Source organism: Biomphalaria glabrata, chromosome 7, assembly GCF_947242115.1.
Source record: "Biomphalaria glabrata chromosome 7, xgBioGlab47.1, whole genome shotgun sequence".
NCBI lineage: Eukaryota > Metazoa > Mollusca > Gastropoda > Planorbidae > Biomphalaria > Biomphalaria glabrata.
In genome coordinates this window covers 45507837-45533046 of record NC_074717.1, presented here as the reverse complement: position 1 = coordinate 45533046, position 25210 = coordinate 45507837, and the positions used below count along the sequence as shown (strand labels likewise).

At 37.3% G+C, this 25210-nt stretch overlaps 1 protein-coding gene across 1 annotated transcript; it reads right to left on the bottom strand.

The window, feature by feature from the left end:
• Positions 1-15676: 15676 nt before the first annotated feature.
• LOC106071839 (small nuclear ribonucleoprotein-associated protein B'-like) lies at positions 15677-24180 on the bottom strand. Its single transcript, XM_013232022.2, has 5 exons — positions 24021-24180; positions 21592-21855; positions 21228-21417; positions 21022-21123; positions 15677-16021 (listed from the first exon to the last, which is right to left on the bottom strand). The coding sequence occupies exons 1-5, from the start codon at positions 24021-24023 to the stop codon at positions 15975-15977; spliced, it is 606 nt and encodes a 201-aa protein (XP_013087476.2). The 5' UTR covers positions 24024-24180; the 3' UTR covers positions 15677-15974.
• Positions 24181-25210: the final 1030 nt, after the last annotated feature.

Sequence of the window (25210 nt, the reverse complement as noted above, 5' to 3'; positions counted from 1 at the left end):
ATAGTCTTAGAGGCAATGTTAAACTTTATTCCGTTATGTTTAGGCTTGGTCCAAACTGACATTTAAATAAACAAATAGAGCGAGACAACACAATCCCTGGTATTTGATTAAAAGTAATTCTTTTAAACACCGCAATACCCTCATCCTAAGCATGCTTCCAATGTTGGACATGTAGTTTTTGGCAGGACCCCTCTGGTTAGGGCGAAGTGGGCGACTGCTGTCAATCAAAACAAGAACGGAGCGGTACAAAAACTCGTTCGTACCTCACTCGGTCAGACTCTATCACCGCCACTCATTGATCAGAGAACATGAAATGCACCAAGATACCTGTGTGTAGTCGCTGAATGAACTCTTCATGTTGTCTGTTGTATTTATGTGTATGTTTCTGTTGTGTTGTCTTTATATGAGAAACGAGTCCTTGTAATCACAACAAATTTCCGTAAGGATCAATAAAGCAGTCTTAGTCTTAGTCTTAGTTATCTCCCCTTCAGAGATAACTTTTATGACTATCCACAATGCCGGAGTTGTTAAGCAACAGAAATTTCAAAAAAAAAAATTGAAAAGGGGGTATTGGAATTTACTCAGCGTTTTTTTTTTTTTAATACAGTGGGATAAACAAATCTGAGAACATACTTTGTGGTTATAAACCCAGATTTGGGTATTAAGTAAAAACTACATTTTTACTTATTTTTAAAAATTAAATTAAGTGACATCGTTTCATTTTCTAAGAACTTCTAGTGTCTTCGCCTAAGCGATTCTAGAGTCAATCCGTCGGTTTTACGTCAGAAAAGTCAAATTTATCCCGAATGACGTTCAATATGTTGTATTATTTTACATAAACAAAACGGGCCCATTAGTCTCGCTGAACAGGAGGATGATATTATGATGAAAAAGCCGATTACAAACGGCGATCCAGTTACAAGGTTAAAAAAAAAGTGTTTTGTAGACGCCCGAAGAATGCATTCCTGAAGCTACGGATGCAGCAAAACTCTGCGAGACCTTACAGCGCTCCCCAGACCCCCAGCTGGCCGAGTAGGTGAGGATGCGTGAACGAAAAAAATATCACTAGTGTTTGGCGCTTCCACGTTTTATCTTCTGCAGCTAAATCAAGCAGAGGTAACTCTCAAATAATGAAACAAAATAAAACAGGCAAAAGGCCAACAATGGTGAGGATGCGTGAACGAAAAAAATATCACTAGTGTTTGGCGCTTCCACGTTTTATCTTCTGCAGCTAAATCAAGCAGAGGTAACTCTCAAATAACGAAACAAAATAAAACAGGCAAAAGGCCAACAATCTAAGTTAGTCGACGCTGATAGCCAATGTCGAACTAGAAGTTAAATAATAATGAAGGGAACCATCGAATGTCGCCAAGCTAAATCTCTACGTCCATAAACACTGCCCCTCTCTGAAGCCGTCAAAAGTGGTTTTCAGTTTCCATTTCGCTATTCTTCTTAAAATCCTGGTCTTGTTTTATACTAGTCGCGTCAAAACTTTCACTTTCTCTGTGAAACAAATAATTAATTCCTAATCGTGCCATAACTCCTCCTCCTCTATTAAGGCATGTAGTAGATCTCTCAATGTTGAACGTTTTATCTTACTTTTTATGAAAGACTGAACGTGGACCCCAAAGACTAGCGAAATTGAACAAGACACACTTTTCCTTCTCTTCCACACTTAAAACAAAATTTTTGTTTGCTTGTCTTAAATGTTTAACTCTGATCATAAGTCCATGAATAATTTTCGCCCAGGGCTCTAACTCTACTAAAGGCGGCACTGTAAACGCAGAGCAGCTGTGAGGAAGTGAATAGAATGGACGTTCACTTGTGTTGACAGTAAATGTTAAGCGGTTACTTGAGACTGACAGTTTAGCGGTTACTTGAGACTGACAGTGTGGTGGTTACTTGAGACTGACAGTTTAGTGGTTACTTGAGACTGACAGTTCAGCGGTTACTTGAGACTGACAGTTTAGTGGTTACTTGAGACTGACAATTTAGCGGTTACTTGAGACTGACAATTTATGAATTACTTGAGACTGACAATTTAGGAGTTACTTGAGACTGACAGTTTAGCGGTAACTTGAGACGGACAGTTTAGCGGTAACTTGAGACGGACAGTTTAGCGGTTACTTGAGACTGACAGTTTAGCGGTTACTTGAGACTGACAGTTTAGTGGTTACTTGAGACTGACAGTTTAGCGGTTACTTGAGATTGACAGTTTAGCGGTTACTTGAGACTGACCGTTTAGCGGTTACTTGAGATTGACAGTTTAGCGGTTAATTGAGTCTGACAGTTAAGCGGTTACTTGAGACTGACCGTTTAGCGGTTACCTGAGACTGACAGTTAAGAGGTTACTTGAGAATGACAGTTTAGTGGTTACTTGAGACTGACAGTTTAGGGGTTACTTGAGACTGTCAGTTTAGCGTTTACTTGAGATACAGTTTAGCGGTAACTTGAGACTATCAGTTTAGTGGTTACTTGAGACTGACAGTTTAACATTGGACATGTGTATATCCTACGTATTTGGACCCAATACTTTTAAGAGATTTTTTTAGTGAATTGATCATAACATTTATATTGAATTGATCATAACATTTATATTGAATTGATCATAACATTTTTAGTGAATTGATCATAACATTTTAAGTGAATTGATCATAACATTTTTAGTGAATTGATCATAACATTATTTGTGAGTTGATGATAACATTTTTAGTGAATTGATCATAACATTTTTAGTGAATTGATCATAGCATTTTTAGTGAATTGATCATAGCATTTTTAGTGAATTGATCATAACATTTTTTTTAGTGAATTGATCATAGCATTTTTAGTGAATTGATCATAGCATTTTTAGTGAATTGATCATAGCATTTTTAGTGAATTGATCATAGCATTTTTAGTGAATTGATCATTACATTTTTTAGTGAATTGATCATTACATTTTTAGTGAATTGATCATAGCATTTTTAGTGAATTGATCATAACATTTTTTAGTGAATTGATCATTACATTTTTAGTGAATAGATCATAGCATTTTTAGTGAATTGATCATAACATTTTTAGTGAATTGATCAAAACATTTTTTAGTGAATTGATCATAACATTTTTAGTGAATTGATCATAACATTTTTAGTGAATTGATCATAACATTTTTAGTGAATTGATCATAGCATTTTTAGTGAATTGATCATAGCATTTCACAAACTACTCTGGAAGTGCACGTTGTCACGGGATAGGGGCGGATAGTTGATTGTGTGTCCATGTTAACGCACTTGGTTCAACCTTTCAGTTTCCCATATAATATTTTGCACTGTTCCAGTCAGACTGTGGCTGGCTTACCGTATGTGCCCCGCAGGCCGACTACGGGCGAACAAAAGCTCGACCAGGACTCAACAACGGGGTATCCCAGGCATGCAGTCCCCCCCCCCCCCCCCCCCCCCCCCCCGTCTTCCTATTGCGTCCAATCGGGCTTAAAACATATCCTAGGGGCGACTATCCAGTATTTGAACAAATTAGAAGACCGCCATGAGAGGGGAAGGGGTAAGACAGAGAGTTGGGGGGGGGGGGGGAGATTGAAATACAAAGTAGAGGGTCGAGGGACGCCCCTGGCAATGGGACAAAAGCTTCAGTGACATAGAAAGAACCTAAAATTTCGAAAGTAGTGGCCTGAAGCGAAACCAACAATCATGTTCTGAGCTTGGGTTTTTAAAAAAATATATTAAAACTATGTAGACCAAGACCGACACATATTTTCTTAGTAAAACGAAAGTATGAGGTTAAGTTATAGACCTACAGTTGTGCATAGTATGAATACTTTCGTATAATATAGACCTACAGTTGTACACAGTATGAATACTATCGTATAATATAGACCTACAGTTGTGCATATTATGAATACTATCGTATAATATAGACCTACAGTTGTGCATAGTATGAATACTGTCGTATAATATAGACCTACAGTTGTGCATATTATGAATACTTTCGTATAATATAGACCTACAGTTGTGCACAGTATGAATACTATCGTATAATATAGACCTACAGTTGTGCATAGTATGAATACTATCGTATAATATAGACCTACAGTTGTGCATAGTATGAATACTATCGTATAATATAGACCTACAGTTGTGCATAGTATGAATACTATCGTATAATATAGACCTACAGTTGTGCATAGTATGAATACTATCGTATAATATAGACCTACAGTTGTGCACAGTATGAATACTATCGTATAATATAGACCTACAGTTGTGCATAGTATGAATACTATCGTATAATATAGACCTACAGTTGTGCACAGTATGAATACTATCGTATAATATAGACCTACAGTTGTGCACAGTATGAATACTATCGTATAATATAGACCTACAGTTGTGCATATTATGAATACTATCGTATAGTATAGACCTACAGTTGTGCATAGTATGAATACTATCGTATAATATAGACCTACAGTTGTGCATAGTATGAATACTATCGTATAATATAGACCTACAGTTGTGCATAGTATGAATACTACCGTATAATGATTTTATTAGGTGATAAACAAAATAGTATTCTAATATCCTAGACATAACGTTTGTGTCTGTGTGTCGACAACAAAGAAAGAGACGGGTGGAATTGTGGAAACGTTTGATAATAGTATTTATACAAGTTTAAAATCTCAATAATTTGTTTAATTGTTCTCTATAGGATTCCTGGTTTCCATCGTTGGTAGAGACTGTCAGTACCTATAGAATATAAATGATAAAGCTCTGCCTGTCTGCATCTTTCTCTCTCTCTCTCTCTCCCTCTCTCTCTCTCTCTCTCGCTCTCATTCTCTCTCTCTCTCTCTCTCACACATATTTGTTGTTTTTTTTTGTTGTTGTATAAATTCGTGAATCTAGAGTTTAAAGTAATAGTTTGAATTGATAAGGTTACAGAATACAGGTAATATGTGTGCATTGGTGGCTATGCAATTTACAATTATTATTTTGGATAGTCTTTTTTTTTTAGATATTCATCGCGATTATGGTCATCACCCATGTGACTCCGACTTTAATTCACTTATCTATGTTAGTATCATACTAACATTATTGTTTTAGTGCCACACCTCTAACGCATAGGGAAGGCTGCCTCGACCTTCGCTAGACTCAGATCAATAGTTTGGGAAAACCAGAAGCTCACTACAGTGACCAAAATGGAAGTCTACAAGGCATGCGTTATGAGTACACTACTGTATGGCAGTGAATCATGGACCACCTACGCAAAGCAAGAGAGAAAACTGAACTCATTCCATTTGAGATGTCTCCGTAGGATCTTGAAAATCACATGGAAAGAAAAAGTGTGCAATACTGAGATCCTTGCGCGAACAGGTATTCCCAGAATCTTTACAGCCCTCAGACAACGCCGTTTGCGCTGGCTTGGACATGTTCGCCGGATGGAGGACAATCGCATCCCGAAAGTCATCCTCTACGGACAACTCGTGACAGGCACAAGAAACACTGGTCGCCCCCACCTCCGTTACATAGATGTAATAAAACGGGACCTCAAATCAGTGAACATCAATACTGACCATTGGGAAGACATAGCTCTGGACCGCACCAGATGGAGAGAGAGAGACAGTGACCAAGAAAGCTATGGACAGCGAAAGAACATGGGCCTCAGCTCTGGAAGAAAAGCGTACAATGCGAAAAATGGCCAGCTCCTCTACCACCGAAGCGAAAGCCACCTTAACCTGCGATATTTGTGGACGGGAGTGTATCTCCAAAATAGGGCTGCACAGCCACATGAGGAAGTGTGAGATGAACCATAGTCGTTCTACGACTGAAGGAAGCCAACCACACCTCGGTGTCTGAGTGGTAAAGCGCTTGGCTTAAGAACCGGGAGTAACGTTTTCGAATCCTGGGAATCGGTACCTGACAAAAGTAAAGGCGGTTGGTCGTTGTGCTGGCCACATGACACCCTCGTTAACCGTAGGCCACAGAAACATGTGACATTTACATCATCTGCCCCATAGACCACAAGGTTTGAAAGGGGAACTTAACTTTGACCACAACTTCGAACTTTTAAACTATTTCAGTAGCTAAGTATAGAGATCTCGTACGCCAACAGTCAGGTGAGCAGATCGGGAAGATGGCGTGGGAGAGCTATTGATACTTCCACTGTCTCAGGCCTGATGCTAGATATACGTTAATGACACTGCACTGGTGAACGTAACATGGAGACTAATCGATTGTTGTAGAGTCTATGGAGTACTTAAAATAGTAGGGTATAGAAAAAGAATAGAGTAATCCTAGGATGTATTAATGAGATTTTAAAAAAAAAGAGTTCTCTTTAAAAACACGAAAGACAACGCGTAGCAAGGGAAGTAAACCTCACCAGTTCGACTGTTTACGAGAGTGTAATGCGAGCTGAACAGTCTCATGTTCTATAGTGATTTCTAGGCGCCAAAAAAATCTTAAATTAAACATCTCACTTTAATCGGAATGAGAGCTCAGTACCCTCCATCTGGCAGACGTCACAAAGCGCCATATTGTAGTATCAACTTTTTCTTAGCCTCGTTTTCAGAACGATGACCCAGAAACAACAACCAGTGGTACATCAAGTCAAAAGCTGTATGCTACTGTAGGGTATCAAGATACTTTCGAAAAAGACCATTTCAGGGAATAGGGGCGCAAGGCACCTAATAATCAATCCCTTCGACCACCGTGACACGCTTTAGGCGTAGTATTCTTTTTTGAAGAAGATAAGAGAATGATTTTCCTCAGCAGACAACCTAGTCCAAGTCCTGCCTGAAGCTTCCTTAACGATGATGGTTCCTTTGTGGTAATGTGAGGTGGTTTTTTTTTTTTTAGACTGGGCTATCGGATCTTTGTTAAATTTCCACCCCGGAACTCAAACCACTGCTGCATTGAATGTGTTGGCTCCCGGAGTAACCCGATGGGGAAGTTTTCTATCCCGTCGTCAGCCTATCTGCTTCTTCATACCAGGCGTTTCCACCGAGGCGCCACGTTGAGGCCAAGGGAGCTGAAATCTTCTGGATGTCAAGACACAGACCTGTCCACCTCTTTGAAAAACAAACTTGACACTTTTCAATAACCATTTCTTTGAGTCCGATCTAGAAATCATGAATGTTGGAGGATTGTTATGGAGTGTGTGTGTCTATGGGTACGGTGGGAAGAGGTTAGCCATTGGTTGTGAATGATGCAACATAGGTGGCATTGTCGTCTTTTGGTCTAGGACAGGTGACTCTACAACGTGAGACTGAACGGTCGTGTTATTGTAGTGAGTTAGATTTTGTAAAAAAAAATTATTATTACTTAAGTCTACTACATTTATTTCATTTTATCAACTTGATTTAGTCTATATTAAAAATAAAGTTATATCTAGTATTGTTCACAAGAAATTTATTCAAGTTATTTGAAGTTTTATTAGTTAAGATATATTACGCCCACAACTGTTTAATTGTCTACCAGCAGTTTGGGGCTTTAAGTCAACGACCGGTAACGATGTCGCCATTCCAGGTGACAACAAATACAAATTCTGCTTAGACTTAAAGAGTAACTTAATCTAGTGTGTTTGGTACTCTAATAATAGCAACTGCCTTTCCCTTGATGCGGGTATTAGTAGGTTTACTATTGTCGAGCTGGTGTGTTTGAACAATATAAGACATTTTCCTAAGTTAATCACAGTAATCTGCTCTTTCTTTAGATTTTGTATAAAATGCGGTTTATATGCAAAGGACATTTGAAAACAATACTAATCAGCGAGAGGCAAAGAAAGCGATAGGCCTAATAGAGTAATGTGGAACGCTATGATGGAACCTTAACTGTTTGTTTGACAAGTTTCGGATGATCCCTTCAGAGTTGAAGATAATCTACTTCCTAGTCCAAACCTCCCACAGGATGATGGGAAAATGGCAGGGTATGAACCCGGGACCATCAAGACTACCAAAAGAAAGTCCAGGCGCATAACACACGACCAGGCGGCCATGATCACGATGAATATTCATTACTGTCTATATTCATAGTTCTTGATGCGCATGTGCAGTGACCTTCTACCTTCTCTCGCAGTAAGGTGCTCTTCCTGTCTCTTCCAGTATGCCTGCAATGAAACTGGGGGGGGGGGGGGGGGGGTGATGGTTCACACTCTGTGAAGCACTACAGAAGAGGACTGAGAACATGACTGAGAACATGACTTAGATGAAATCGAAATTTGCTAACAAATTTAAGAAATTGATAAAGGGAGTTTACCACAGAAACCCAGCAGCGGCCCTCAAAGAATCCCCCAAATAGGCAAGAAACATTTAAGCCATGGTCTTGTTTTGATTGATAAGTTACATCGCGCCAAAATGATTGTAATTTACATTTTTTCGCTTTCGGTGTTGACTTATTTCATAAAGGGGGCCGGGCTCTCCATTAAATCCAGTCGCCCTAATACATGTTTCTGGTCGTTAGTTCTGCACGCGGTGCACGGTGAACTCCAAGTTGAAGAAGAAATGCTTTTATTTTGGTTAACAGTGAAACAAACCTTGTTACTGCAGAAGATCTGCATAGGCCTACTCACTTTGTACCTCAATTAGAAAGTCTTTGATTTAAATTGGCGAGGTAAACAGCTCTATCTACAGTAGATCATCTTAATCACCAATTCCATTACTTTTTCAAATTTCTTCAGGAAATATCTGCGCACATAGTACTTCTTCACATTCACCTATCCTGTAGTCTGTTGGACAGTTGGGGCACCACACACGATTTGTTGACAGGCTTTCTCCATTCCTCTCTGTCTTTTGCATTGGATATAACTTCTTTCAATGGCAGGCTCGTCCAATCATTTTTGTTGTCTTCCAGTCGCTTTCTCTGTCTGCCCTCTTCATCTTTTTCTCGGTACTGTTCCATGAAGGAAGGTTTTTGCGAGCCCCGAAGACCTTGTAATATGGTCATAGAGTTTTTTTTTTTGTTTTTTTTTAAATAGCTAGCAGGTCATAGTGAGGTCCAATCGCTGTACCCCACATAGTACTTCCTAATTCAATAACACGATGGTTGATAAGTATGATATCATGACGTCTTTCTTTCAAAGTAGTGTTTGTGACTATTAATAGTGAATAGTTGTAAAAATGGTGTATTTTTTATGAAAGAACTGCTAGCATAGTTGATTTTAAAAATTAAATTTTTCGCTTTCAGAAAAGAAAAAAGTAGCCGTTGCATCACAACTTTGAATGGTCTAAAATATCATGATGTCGGATTTTCAATACCTTTTTCTAGTTTACGAGATCTAAACGGGACGGACGGACGGGCGGACAGACAGACCACACAAAACTAATAGCGTTTATTCCCCGCTAAAAAAAAGTGTGTGTGACAGTGTACAGACAATATGCGTTCTTCACCTTTATAAACGAAAATCGATAATGAAACATCTGGACCTTATGGTAAGAAAATTGAATGAAGTTTCGGTCAAAAGAAAGAGTTTTAGAATAACTTGGTGTTAACTTGGTTTTAACTTGGTGTTAACTTGGTGTTAACTTGAAAAAAACTGAACAACATATTATCGAACTTTGCGAGCTGCAAAATATTGTGAGATCGGATTTTCAATAAATTTTCTAGTTTTTTTTTTTAGTTCTGAACGTGACTGTGACAGACGAACGGACAGACAGACCACTTAAAACAAATAGCAACTTTTCTGCGCAAAAACGACAAAAAAGTTTTCTAATTCTGTATTACAGAGGATAAATATGTATAAGAACTTCTCTTCGTGAAGGTCTACCATTCAAGCACTAACAAAGGTCTTGAATCGATATGTAAAAATTATTGTAGTCTAATGAATAAATAATAAACATTAAGAAAGTTTTATTTCTAACAGACGGGACTGATGGCTGATAAAAGAACCAGCAATAAAAGAGAGATGCTCGAAGTAAAAATGACTTTAAAAAAAAATAACAATACCTCTATTCAAGTCAGAACTTGATGGAACCTTCAGGAACTTGGAACCTGGAAAGCTGATCTAAAAACGGCTCAAACGATTTTCCAAGAACAGATGATTTAAAAAAATGTGTGTTTGTAAAATGTTTTACATATTTCAGATGTTTCTTCAGATTTGAAGATAGTTTACTTCCTAGCCCAAACCTCCCGCAGGACGACTGGGGATGGGAGCGGGCAGGGTTTGAACCCGGGACCATCGATAAATCCAAACGACAGTCCAGCGCGCAAACCGCACGACCAGTTGAGGGGTCCCAAACAGAGGGTGCATATTATATTATTAGCCATAGTTTCATCAATATGGGAATTCCATGACAGTTTTTCATTTATTTATTTACTTACTTTATATATTTTCTAAGGGAGAAGGGGCAAGGGGGGTGAGCGGAGTATAAAAATGTTCCATTGATTTTAAACCTAACATTCATAAATTTTAAGACAAAAACAATTGCTCTATAAGTTGCATTAAAGAGGTATTGTCTTTTAAAAAATAATAAGTATTTGAAAGCGAACGATATCATATAAGATACACAGTCCGTTTAAATTAACAAAACCTATTCTACCAGATAGAATTGAAATGTAAGAATGAAGAAAAGGTAGGTCTAGTCTCTACACTATTCATTCTCTCACACTTTATATCCAGTGTTAACAAAGTCCTTCTGATTTGCATTACTGGTTTGGAGAATTATCCCCGGGCTAATACTTTGAACGTATTCTCATTGGCCCGGACGTAAATATTCTGGCATGCCTTCCGGGCAAGACTCGGCGCGCATGCGCTAAGCCTGCGGCCTGAATACTGAAACGAGTCTCCACTGCTGGTAGGAGAAGTTTACTCTTTGCCTTGGGGGACACAGGAGGATGATGGCTGATAAGGTTCTCCTCCTGAGGGATAAGGCGTGTTTTTAGATCCGACTTTGCCCAGGGGGGTGTAGACGCTACACCAAGTCGCTCTACCCCTTGTTATATTTATCCTTTCCTTAACTCTACTAGTCTCGAGGAGAACTGGAATATAGGTCTATCTATAGCATCTTGAAACATCATGTTTATGCTTTGAACTTAAAACTGTTCTTCAATCTCTGACGAGAAAAACATTTTTAAAATATATTTTTCAAAAAGACACTATTTTCTTTTATTAAACTCCAAATATAATTTAAAAAAAAAAATGATGTAAAAAAAAATGTTGGTTCAATTCAGGTATCGATCACGTGAAAGCGTCAGCTTCTGAAACATACGCATATACTATTCGGCCTCTGAGGATGATATACTTGTGTGATTATTTATTGGTATTTTCATTACGGTATATGGACATCTAGATCTAACACTAAACCTAAAGTTTTGATTTAGAATAAAATTCTAGATCTAGAATCTAGATGTAATGTATATTAGATTTGGGTAAAAATATAAACAACGCTTAAAAACTTCAATAAAATTGAAGCAACATTAGGCCTATATTTAGGCCTACTGTTATCGCATAATTACGCTAATTAATACGGCTGACTACGCCATGTTGGCTCCACACCTGGATATAGTCTTCAGCCAAACTTAGATTTCTTTATTTTTTACTTTGAAAAAAATTATAACGGTCAAACTAGTTTTCCCCATTTGGCCAACGAGCTAGTAATTCTTTTCTCAGAGACTAATTTTCAACTGATACATTACTAGGAAAATCGTTAGAGCCATTTTTGAGATCAGCTGTCCAGATTTCTACTGATTCCATGAAGATCCGACTTGAATAGAGGCATTGTCAAAAAAAAAAATAAGATCAAGTGACGTGCTTTGTTTATTAAGATATTAATTATTGACTAATGGGGTATTAGACCTACAATTTGTATAGGCCTACATATCTCGGTAAAAAGGAAAAAAAAAGTGGTCAAGTGGTGGAAAGTGATTCTTGAAAACCCTGCGGGTCTACGACTTCGACCGAGACCAATCGTCATCGAAGACCTGAACACTTTGACCTGCAACGTCACAACCTGTGGGCAGTGTAGACCAATACCTCATTGTCACGTCACATGTCTGAATGGTGTGGCAAGAGCCATTGATCTTGTACAAGTTATTTCTCCCAATTCCCATTCTCGGACCAAGTTGAAACTTTGTATAATAATTATTCTATGTCAATGAAAACACACGAATCAATCAAAATTAGAGTTTTGTTGTATATAGAAAAGGGGGAAATAAATCTCGCAGCAAGCGATTCTTTTCGTCTACAAGTTGTTTTTTAATTACAGTGTTTAATATATTTTGCTAAACTAGTGGAGCGGTACTTGGTTCCCTCCTGTGTGTATTTATATAGACGGGTGCATTTGGATGCAACAATGAGTAAGTCAAGAGCAGATATATATATATGGCTTTCTTCTTTCTCTTGACTGATGCAGCGTCGTTTCTTTTGCACTCGGCGAAGTTCGTACCAGCACGTACAGTCTGTCTCCAAGCTGTCCGGTCTTGGGCAGTCTCCTCCCACATACTTTGTTCGATAAGATCCCATTGTCTATAAAATATTCCTAAAGGATTGTGCATCTCAGATAGTCTCTGACAATTGTTTCGACAAATATCTACGTTGGAATTGAAATAGTTGTCATCGTCAATAAAAGCCGAGTTTCAATTTTGTTTTAAAAAAAGTTTTGTCCAAAACACTTGAACAAAGGTTTAGTTGGATTAGATATGTGGCCGAGGAACACCTGAACAAAGGTTTAGCTGGACTAGATATGTGGCCGAGGTACACTTGAACAAAGGTTTAGCTGGACTAGATATGTGGCCGAGGTACACTTGAACAAAGGTTTAGCTGGACTAGATATGTGGCCGAGGTACAATTGAACAAAGGTTTAGTTGGACTAGATATGTGGCCGAGGTACAATTGAACAAAGGTTTAGTTGGACTAGATATGTGGCCGAGGTACACTTGAACAAAGGTTTAGCTGGACTAGATATGTGGCCGAGGTACAATTGAACAAAGGTTTAGTTGGACTAGATATGTGGCCGAGGTACACTTGAACAAAGGTTTAGCTGGACAAGATATGTGGCCGAGGTACACTTGAACAAAGGTTTAGTTGGACTAGATATGTGGCCGAGGTACACTTGAACAAAGGTTTAGTTGGACTAGATATGTGGCCGAGGTACACTTGAACAAAGGTTTAGTTGGACTAGATATGTGGCCGAGGTACACTTGAACAAAGGTTTAGTTGGACTAGATATGTGGCCGAGGTACAATTGAACAAAGGTTTGGCTGGACTAGATATGTGGCCGAGGTACACTTGAATAAAGGTTTAGCTGGACTAGATATGTGGCCGAGGTACACTTGAACAAAGGTTTAGTTGGACTAGATGTGTGGCCGAGGTACACTTGAATAAAGGTTTAGCTGGACTAGATGTGTGGCCGAGGTACACTTGAACAAAGGTTTAGTTGGACTAGATGTGTGGCCGAGGTACACTTGAACAAAGGTTTAGTTGGACTAGATATGTGGCCGAGGTACACTTGAATAAAGGTTTAGCTGGACTAGATGTGTGGCCGAGGTACACTTGAACAAAGGTTTAGTTGGACTAGATGTGTGGCCGAGGTACACTTGAATAAAGGTTTAGTTGGACTAGATATGTGGCCGAGGTACACTTGAATAAAGGTTTAGCTGGACTAGATATGTGGCCGAGGTAGACTTGAATAAAGGTTTAGCTGGACTAGATGTGTGGCCGAGGTACACTTGAACAAAGGTTTAGCTGGACTAGATGTGTGGCCAAGGTACACTTGAATAAAGGTTTAGCTGGACTAGATGTGTGGCCGAGGTACACTTGAACAAAGGTTTAGCTGGACTAGATGTGTGGCCGAGGTACACTTGAACAAAGGTTTAGTTGGACTAGATGTGTGGCCGAGGTACACTTGAACAAAGGTTTAGTTGGACTAGATGTGTGGCCGAGGTACACTTGAATAAAGGTTTAGCTGGACTAGATGTGTGGCCGAGGTACACTTGAACAAAGGTTTAGTTGGACTAGATGTGTGGCCGAGGTACACTTGAACAAAGGTTTAGTTGGACTAGATATGTGGCCGAGGTACACTTGAATAAAGGTTTAGCTGGACTAGATGTGTGGCCGAGGTACACTTGAACAAAGGTTTAGTTGGACTAGATGTGTGGCCGAGGTACACTTGAATAAAGGTTTAGTTGGACTAGATATGTGGCCGAGGTACACTTGAATAAAGGTTTAGCTGGACTAGATATGTGGCCGAGGTAGACTTGAATAAAGGTTTAGCTGGACTAGATGTGTGGCCGAGGTACACTTGAACAAAGGTTTAGCTGGACTAGATGTGTGGCCAAGGTACACTTGAATAAAGGTTTAGCTGGACTAGATGTGTGGCCGAGGTACACTTGAACAAAGGTTTAGCTGGACTAGATGTGTGGCCGAGGTACACTTGAACAAAGGTTTAGTTGGACTAGATGTGTGGCCGAGGTACACTTGAACAAAGGTTTAGTTGGACTAGATGTGTGGCCGAGGTACACTTGAACAAAGGTTTAGTTGGACTAGATGTGTGGCCGAGGTACACTTGAACAAAGGTTTAGTTGGACTAGATGTGTGGCCGAGGTACACTTGAACAAAGGTTTAGTTGGACTAGATATGTGGCCGAGGTACACTTGAACAAAGGTTTAGTTGGACTAGATGTGTGGCCGAGGTACACTTGAACAAAGGTTTAGCTGGACTAGATGTGTGGCCAAGGTACACTTGAACAAAGGTTTAGTTGGACTAGCAGTTTAGAGCTACAAACCAACGATCACCAAGTAACTCGTCTTGAGAAACAGAAGACATCCCGTAGCAGATTTACTGTAAACTACCATCAGAACAACGAACATTTATTAGAAAGTTTTTCCATTCTCTAACTGAAAGTGTTAATTTGAAGCCATGCGTTAGCTTGAGGTCAGAACATGATGGTACTGCTACAACTGGTTTGATAACACAGGCATTTTTAGGCAGATCAAAATTTTTGTGTGGAAAGGGAGCGGTGAATAGCCCTATTTGATTGTTGAATCTTTTGTAGTTTTACCTAATGAATCTATTTCAAACGTCTTTTTCTTCTCAAATATCATTAGCTTCTATTGTGAAATTGACACTTGTAATCCAAAGATCACCTAGGGTGCTTTTGTATACAGAACATGCCCACCCATTCTATCTTTATCTAAGACAAGTCCAGTTCACAATGTAAACATTTACTTTAGTGCAGTATATGTTTACTGACAACATACAATTACTTTTAGAGCTCAAGTCCAATACTTCAGCAGCTCTTCTAAGCTTAACCAAAACTGCAAAGAAATTAACATCAAAACACAAGGCTAATTTTAATTGATCAGTACATTTACTATCTGCTGTCTTTACCACACCTATATAACAAATTAAAACCCAATTTGTACAAGTACAACACTAAACATAGTCCAAAAACTGTCACACAAACTCTACCCAGAGAGGGGGGGGTTTAAGCTAGAAATCTTTAGAAACCAATTGACCCAGAATTGTCGTAATCCAGAGTACAAAAACACACACAAGGGCAGAACTTTCTCCATGGACCATTGTTGATATTGGTGTTTAGTTTTTCTTACTAATAGCTCAACGCGGTTTTCCCACTGTGAATTGTAGTTGAGTAGTCATTACCATATGAAAAGAAAAAAAAACACTTTCCCCACTAGTACTCAGCAACTCATCAAAATTCCTCTTGTTCTCAAGAAAAGGACAAAGACAAACAAGTTGTTTTTTTTTTAATGTTCACATCATTAACAACATTTGTTTTAAAAAAATGATAAAAACAACAATCAATTCAATACATACATCAAACAGGTTGGACCCTACCATCACAATACATAGCAGTCAAAATGAATTCTCTCTTGTCCACTTAATAGAGTTGCCCACTACTGTCAGCTTGACTTCCAGAGATGAGATTTTGATCCAAAGCAATCAAACATGAATACAGACAAATGGGAGATGTAGATGTACAGATGAAGGTGAGAATGAGGGAAGAAAGGAATGAACTACAGATGCTGGGTCTACATGGGAGGTCCTCCCATTCTTGGTGGTTGACCTGGCATTCCTCCTGGAAATAGACATCAACAAAGTCAGTGAAACACATTTCTAATGCTTATATTTAATATAGCTTGCTGGATCAAGAGAAAAATACAGTCAGTGACAGTCTGACTCTAACCATTAGACATTCAAAACCAACATGCTATTGATCTTTACACTGCACAGTTTTAACGCCTGTTAGCTTGCCTCAGGGTTTGTCAAGATTAAAGAAATCCACTAACATAACTAGTCTTCCCCAGTAGGAAGCAACTAGCCTACCCTTCACCCTTACAGAACACTACATTCACAATACAATGGTGATTTGAGCCACACAGCTTACTTCAATAAACATACACAGTTTTCAATCCTAGCATTTAGTTCTGGTATAAATTTATGAAATAAATGACATCCATTTTTTTTTCTTCCCATTGATTTCAACCAAGTTTTGGCCTCCAGCTATTCCCAAGCTTTTCAATCATTGCATTCATTATTACAGCTTCTAGTTTTTTTTTGTTTTCCTCAAAGCCCTAGGGACACATCTCCCCAACACATCCTTCCTCAGCATCACTCAAGACACATGCCCCAGTGGCTAGAGCTCTACTTTTTTTTTTTTTCATTAGTTATGGTTAGCCTGTGGGTTACTTTTGCCCTATAAGCTACCATTCATTATAGAGTCTGTACCATGTGTCTGCAGGGCTGGAAGGAGAAATGACAGGTGAACACCAGAAGGTATCTTAAGGGCTTATTCAACCATGGCAGTTGAAGTGCTCTAGTGAAATGTTCAATACATAATCACACTGTGTCTCAATAGATCAAGAGTTGGACAAAAAGTCCCAGCAGACACAATCAGACATATAAACAATTATTTGTCACGGTCACAGTGAAGTTTAAAATTCTTATATATATGGTGAAAATGAATTAAACCACAACAGCATAAAACTCAGTGAAATGACTATTGAAAGAGAGTTCATGTTAAAAACTACTTTTCTTGCATTCTAAGAATTACATAAATGATGTAAAAATATTTTAACCCTTCAAGATTTTGGTTAAACACTAGGCTCATGTGATATGTAAAGTAAAGATTACAAAATTTTTTTTAAATACAAATTTTTTTCTCTTTTTTTTTTCTCTCTCAGATCAGGGCCGGCTCACACTTGACAAAAAGAAATAGCTTTTTTTTAAAGAAAAATTGTGAAAATTGGATAAAATCTCAAACATAGCAGAACTCTATGTCTACTAAGTAGCCTAACTTTTAAGTCTCTACTGTTATTCAAGGTTTATTCTCGAATGTTTACTAAGTTTAGATCTACTTGTCAGACTACATATTTCTTTTGGTGAAATGCAGAATCCTTATTTCTAGTCTGATGATCATAAATTGTCCAAGATGAAGCACATTACTGCTATGGCACTATTTTCAATGTATTTGTTGATTTTGATATAGATAATTCAGAACATATTTCTTTTTCTTGTTCATTTAGGGCCTCCCTATTTGCTTCACCTAGGCCCCCCCAATTTCCTAAGGCCATACCTGTTCAGATATTATTAAAAAAAAAAAAAAAAAAAAAGATGCCTGAGTTAAACATACTCTAAGAACTATAAATTACACAGTTAATTTAAAGCTAAACAGAGAAGTTGCAACTTTGGATAGAGCAGTCAGTATACAGTATCTACAGAACATAATAAATATATATATATATATAATATAATGTAGAAATAAAAGTGCCTAGAGCCTTACACAGAGACCTAGAACAAAGCTAATCAATCAACAGCCATGTATCTACTTCAAGCTCAGAAAATTCAATATAGCCATGTGAGCTTTTAATCATAAAATTGATAACATGCTTATTCCACCAAAAAGTCTATCATACTAATCCTATGTAACAGTATGTACACATATTGTATTACTAACAAGAATGAGTCTAAAAAATATGTCTAGTTTTTCACAGATATGAGACTGACAAGATGAAAAAAAAAAAAGGAACAATATTGTTTTAATTTTTGTTTTTAAGTCTAAGATTACTAATTTTTTTTTTTAATTAAATGTATTCCACATGTGCCAAATGGTAACTGTTTTGGTTCATGTTTGACCAATTAGTAAATGTTTACTGAATGAAAATTGATTAAGCTGGTTTGAAAAGATCATGTGTAAAGAGGTTTTGAGACAATCCAGAATGTTATGAATATTTCAGGATATTTAGATTTTGTGTATTTCAGAGGACTTCATACATGCAAATTTTGTTAACTAAATTCACTCATCATTTTACATTGAAATATTAATTTTAGTGGCATGAATATTTGCTTAGCACAACACACACACACATACGAATAATGAGATTTAACTCCACCAGACAGTAAATCTAGGTTTTGGGGAATTTATAATAAAGAAGTCAGTAAATTATATGTCTAGAATACATTTACTTAAGTAAATGTATCTAAATATTAGCAATAGGTTAATTTACAATTCCCTAAACTAATTCAACACAGATATTATTTATATTTATTTAGATACTAGTTTGCAAATTATAAAGTCATTTCATTGTACAATCAAGATCTACTCTATTTTACAATACTTATTCATTTATTTTTATATACAATAAATCATACTAAGTAGATCTGGGCAACTAGTTTGTATACACCTAAATGTAGTGGTAAAAAATCGGATTGAATTTATCTACATAATATTCTAAATCTTAACTCTATTCCACTAAATTAGAATTTAAATCTAGTTTTATTAGTGGTTTTTGCTTAAGTAAAAATTTAAAAGCAAAGACTTTAGAGTTAAAGTTGAATATTACTCTAGACACTTTATGTTATTAGATCTCTAAGGACATTTAGTATATAGATAATATAGATTTCCTGGTAATTTTATTTGGAAAAAGATGAGCATTACTCACAAGACCTAGAGCATATAGATCTCAATAATAAATAATATCATTTTAAAAAACTAGGAGTTCTAGATTCTAGACCAAGTCTGTTCCTAGAGTAGAGATAATTAAATCAATTTGTTCTAAATTGCCACAAATTACTAGTCTAGATCTAATAGTGCTAGATCAAATTAACCTAAATCTAGATTATCTTAAGTTAAATCTTATTTAGATCTAGATCCAGGATAAATTACAGATGTAGATCTAGACTTTCTAGCTTCCAGATCTACTAATCTCAATCATCAAACTCCATTTGAGTGAGAACTTGAGAGGTTCAAATCCTCTCTTGCAAAAGCCCTCAACAGAAACCCTGCTGTTTTGCATAGCCCATACATGTCACCCCATACAGGTTGAGAATTTTAGGTTTCCCAGACTGTTGAGACGGAGATCAGCAAGTCTGGGGCAGTCAAAAATAATGTAAGACAAGTTGAAGTTTGGTCATAGCCGTGAGAAATATGAATCTCAGATAGATCTAGAATTCTAGACCTAACTTAGCTGCATGTACATTTATATTTTTTAAAATTATTTTAAAATCTTTTTTAAAAGGTTCCTTGGCCATTGATTTAGATCTATGATCTTGTTTAGTAGCTACATCTAGCATTCTGAATATAGATTTAGTATAGATTTATTTCTAACTAACTAGCCTAGGCTATATATATGAATGTCATGTTGTATTTTAAAGACCTAGAGATAATTAGATTTTGTAAAATGATTTATTTGCAGTGGATCTAGATCAAACTTAAATCTAGATTCTAGAAGAAAGATCTGGCCACCTGGGCTGTTGATTTTCAACAATTTAATTTGACAGGCAAGCTGGCAACAAACCTGGTGATCTTACACCCATAATTGCCACCACATTGGAAATCTCAATGTAAAAAAAAATATATGAAACAAGTCCACATTTTTTTGACAAGGGATTTTCTTTTTTTAATTCCAGACTTTTTCCAGACCACATAGAAACCCTAGTTCAATGTAAATTCAGACCTGCCTACCTAAAAAAGTCCAAATGTGTAACTCTGATGGTCAAACAGAGCCTATTAGTATGTTTAGTTGACATTTGCTTACTAAATAATGGCTTTTGGATTTGGAAAAGGGGGGGGGGGGGGAAGAGATAAGACCTATTAGCGTTCTTTTTTTCAAGCACAATTTCTTTCAACTCTGACTTTTACAACTGAAATAACTTTAACAGACTTTTCACAGCTGTGTGCAAAATATTTTCATTACAGTAGATCTAAACTCTTGATCTAAGTCAATAAAATTCGAGGTCTTTTCGCGGGTGTGAAAGAATTATCTTCACTAGATTCTAGTGATTTAGCGTAAGTCTAAACTCTATTAAATCTAAGTCACTAAATTCTCAGACTTTTCACGGCTGGGGTTTTGAGTTTTTTTGCACATCGGCACACTTTAGGCCATGTCGTGCCCTTTTATCATGGCAATGTGCAAATTATCTTCACTGAATTTATCATAAATATAGACTCTAGATCTAAGTCACTAAATTCTTGAACTTTTCACGGCTGTTTGAGAATTATCTTCACTGAATCTAGATCTATTTCTAAATCTAGACTATAGATCTAAGTCACTGAATTTGCGGACTTTTCACGTTCGTGTAATATGGTAATAATGGTACCAACCCACCACTCTCGCGTTCTTCATTTCTGGACAAAATCTTTCAAGAACCAATCAAAGCATAGATCTGGTCACATAATGTGTTCACCCCACCTTTTCAGCCCCCCCCCCCCCCCCCAAAAGATAGGACGGCTTAGCGTGACCTATGCGACGGCTCGTAAGCTAGCCCAAAGAGGGGAAAAAAAAAAAGACATGAAATGCGTAATGCGACGGGTTAAAAATTTGTATTTGCATACTGGCTGTCATTTTTGGGAGATTTTGCGTAACGGTAGGCAGGTCTGTAAATTTTAATTTGTATGGAGCAAAACTGAGATAAATGCAGAATGTCAGAACTATTACAATATTTTTAAATCTTTCAGAAACAGTTCAGGATATTGTATGACCTTAGATACTTTAATGGATACCAAAAAGAAAACCTTTTTGTCAGAAAAAGATTTTGGTCTGTGAGAATTTTGGTATTTATAAGGTCATATTGACTCACCTCTCATGACTGGCATAGGGCCTGGTCCTCTTGGCATTCCTTGGGGTGGGGGTCTTATATTTCCTGGTGCACCCATCATCATAGGAGGTCCACCTCTGCCACCTTCAATAAAATTAAACTTAAATGAACCATTGTCTAAAATGTCAAATATTTTTGTTGTAAAAATTTAAAAAATAAATAAATAAAATAAAACATTATTTGTTTACCCATTGGAGGACCAGCCATTCTGGGTTGAGGAGTCATCATCTGCGGGGATGGACCACCAACACCACGGGCTGGGCCTTGAAGTCCTGGTGCTCCCCCGACTCCTCCAGCTCCACCCATTCCACGCCCTGCTGCTCTACCAACACCTGGGCCTGTGCTTGCACCAGCCAATGGAACACGAGCTACTCCTTCCTAAAAGATTCAGACATTTATACACACAAATATTACTTCATAACAATGATGTGTTTATTTGTGTTCACATGTTAATGTATACGCATTTGTCAAAGCTTTGCTTATAGACAAATATTACATTGCTGTTGGCACTCTAACCAAAAGAATGCAAAGAATGTTCTATGTGCAACTTACTTCTGCTGCTGGGGGGCCCTCCACTGTCATTGAGACCAAATGCTCACCACGTAAAAGAACCAATCCTAAAACTCTCTTTTCTTCACGTTCATTTGATTTGATATTCTTGGGCTTGATCTTTCTGAATTCGTCACAGTCACCCAATATAAGATTCATGTGTTTGTCAAATGCTTTAAATGTGCCTATAAAAATGCGCCCATCTTGTAACTGGCAACGCATTCTGTAATTGATGTGTTGCAACATCTTGGAACTTTTTCCAGTTGACTGCAAAGATAGAAGCATTCAAAATAAATTGAATAAATATGGACATTTTTAAAGTTAAAATTAAAAAAAACAACAACAACAATAAAAAAAAACAGGAGATGTCCACTCATTATGCTTGCATATTATATCAAATGTCACAGTACAAGTGCATCATCACCTATTTACAACCAATAAATCACATCAGCATATGTAAAACAAAGACATAAATAAAGGGTTGTTTACAGAATGTTCAGGGGGGGGGGGGGGAATAAAATATGACACCCCCACGGCAACAGATGAAGACACAAGTGACCTCAAACCTAATAGGAATGCATTCTACTGTATCTTTTTTTTTTTTACTGTCCAATGGATGAAGTGAACTTCATCAACAGATGTCTGAGAAATATCTTAAAAATACACTGGTACGACAAAATAGAAAACACAAAACTGTGGAAGATCTTGGAGAGAAAGTGGAGATGGATTAGCTACACCTTTAGAAAAGATACCAACAACAGAGCTAGGCAGGTCTTGTGGAACCCCCAGGTCACAAGATGTAGAGGAAGACCAAAACGAATGTGGCAACGCAGTGTACTAGATGAAGGTGAGAGGACAGGAAAGAGCTAGGTAGCCATTAAAAAACTAGTAAGAAACAGTGGAGTGTGACGTATTATTACTGAAGCCCTATGTTCCATGAGAAATGCAAAGGAAAGGTGATGATGAATAGCTGAAGTGGAATTAAACATTTTTATTTGATTTAGTGGTGCTAGATCTGTAACACTCTATAAATATATAACTGGCATTATAGTGTAAATTACTCTCAGATACTGTTTCTTACCCATGACAGCAAATATTGCATTGAGGTAGGTATAAATTAGTATAACAAAAAAAAAAAAAAAAATTGTTTATAAAAAGATGCTTATTATATAAATATAGTATTGCTCATTGAGATCTAGATTCTAGTAGCCAGTGGAGTCACCAGACTAATAATCAGAAGCTGTAGAGTGTAGAGTATCATCACTATGGATTTATAGATCTAGCTGATATGTTGAAAATGTAAAGGTTTGTGTGCAGCTTGTAGGTTGGGAGATAGTAGGTTGCTCTTTGCAGGGTCTAAGGGTCCAAGGCAATTGATACTGTCCAGTTTGTTTGGCATGGTGAGTTTCAGCATAATTCTTTAATTAACAGTGACATTACAATGGATCCATGGGCACATCTAAAAAAAAATGAGGAATTAGGAATCATGGTAAATGATAATCCAATTGAATTTTCTACCGAGTCAGAGAAATGACAGCGCCAAACAAACTGGACAGTACAATTTCCTCCCAATAAAGACTCAAACTCAAAGACAAAGGGCAATATGATATATGCAAGGCAATAGCAGTCTGGTCTTGCGGTTTGCGCACTGGACTGTTATTGGGACTTATCAATGGTCCCGGGTTCAAAACCTGCCCACTCCCATCTACCGACATCCTGCGGGAGGTTTGGACTAGGAAGTACATTATCTTCAACACTGGAAGGAACATCCGAAACATGTAAAACATTTGGTATACCAAACATTTTACAAAAGACAATTGAAAAATCACAAGTACAATCTTCGGTATACCCAATCTTCTAAATAAGAACAGGAGACACACCAAATTTTCAACATAACAGACCAGAATAAACCACACACAACGTACCCTCTGGTGTCAGTTGTTGAAGTCTGTGGACACTCACAGTGTGCAGCCCAACCTCCACCTCACTCAAAGTCAAATTCAAGAAACTCATCTCCACCCTCAAGAAAACTGTCTAACATTTTCTATTAACTCTCTAGTCCTAGATTCTAGGTCTAGATCATTATTAAATTTATTATTCTAGATTGACTGACTAGATCTATTTCATTTGATTGCCCCAAATGGCCCAATTACAAAATGCCCAACATAACCAACATTCTGTATGACAGTGCAAAGGGATCAGATGTTAGATCTATTTAATGTGAATAGTTTACATTTTACAGTAATGTTATCGAATATTGAAATCTAGTTATCTAGATCTAGTCTAGTCTAGACTATTTTGTTACTTTCGGTTTCTTGTTTTGTAAACAAAGCCGGTATCAGTTAAATACTTGTCCGATTGTAAAATTTATATTATAAATAGAATTTGGCATTATTGAATTAGAATACCATGATATTAAATTGAATACTTACCATTTTTGTCAATGGATGTTGAGAGATTACACTAAAATATATTTCAAATACTATAAATCTAAGAAATAAAACGTATCCAGAGCGCTAAAGCGTTTTTAGGATATCTACTTCCGGTTCATAAAAGTGTAAGGGAATTAATCGATGCATCCATTTTTCTATCCAGTTTTTAAATTGTATTCGTTGAATTAGATCTATTAAAACAAAAACAAATTAAGATCTAGATAGCCTTATATCTATATTTCTTCCATTTAAAATAGCATTTTAAAATATAGTCAAAAGACCAAAACATAATCTAATATTTAAAAAAAAATTATTAGGAGTAGACTGTCAAAATAAGGCAACAGCACCAAATTTTTTGAGTTCGTAAAATATTTTACATGTTTCGGTGCTCCTAAACCCTGGCTGCCCCTGGCTCAAACCCCCCGCATGACGACGTCATCGAGACAACCGAACGACAGTCCTGTGCGCAGACCGCACGACCAGGCAGCCATGCAACCAAACTGGGCATACTCAGAAAGACACAAAGATAAAGACACAGTCTTCGTTCAATATGCTAGGGCAAATTTGTACAAATGCGCCTTCTTCCCTAGTGCTATTAGAGCCTGGAATGGGTTGCCTGAGCCAGCCAGGAAAACCAAATGACTTGACAGAATTTAAGCCATTGGTTAGCATGCATGACTAGACTCGTCTAGGTGCATGACGCGTAATACGTAGTGACGGTAGTCATCTTTTTTTTAAAGTAAAATCTGTATTTTATAAGATAAGTAACAGAAAAACACAATGAATTATAAACCATCCTGTATCTATATCAACAAAGAAGTTAAATTCATTTAGCGCCGATAGTACGAATGAGCTTCATGGACGATTCATGATCGTAGGTGTAGAATATTCGTGTTACACAAATAACAAACTAGTGTTTAAGAGGGAAGACATATTAGGAACTCCATTTATTACGTAAACACAAGCGGTGTGGCACTGACGCGCTAGTGTGCAAATGTACATATTATACCAATATGTTACAATTGGACTAGAAAAAACGTTTTGACATTTCACAAAATGGTCTTCTAACATATGTAGTCTAACAAGTAGGCTAGATCTAAACATTCGTCAATAAACCTCGAATCATAGTTGAGACTTCCATGGTTGAGATGTTGAGCTAGGCTAGCATACATAGAGCCATAGAGTTCTGC

Coding starts and splice junctions, on each gene's coding strand:
- LOC106071839 (XM_013232022.2), bottom strand. Junction 21,418..21,591: donor AGGGCCCCCCAGCAGCAGAA/GTAAGTTGCACA, acceptor TGAATCTTTTAG/GAAGGAGTAGCTCGTGTTCC. Junction 16,022..21,021: donor CCCTATGCCAGTCATGAGAG/GTGAGTCAATAT, acceptor GTCTATTTCCAG/GAGGAATGCCAGGTCAACCA.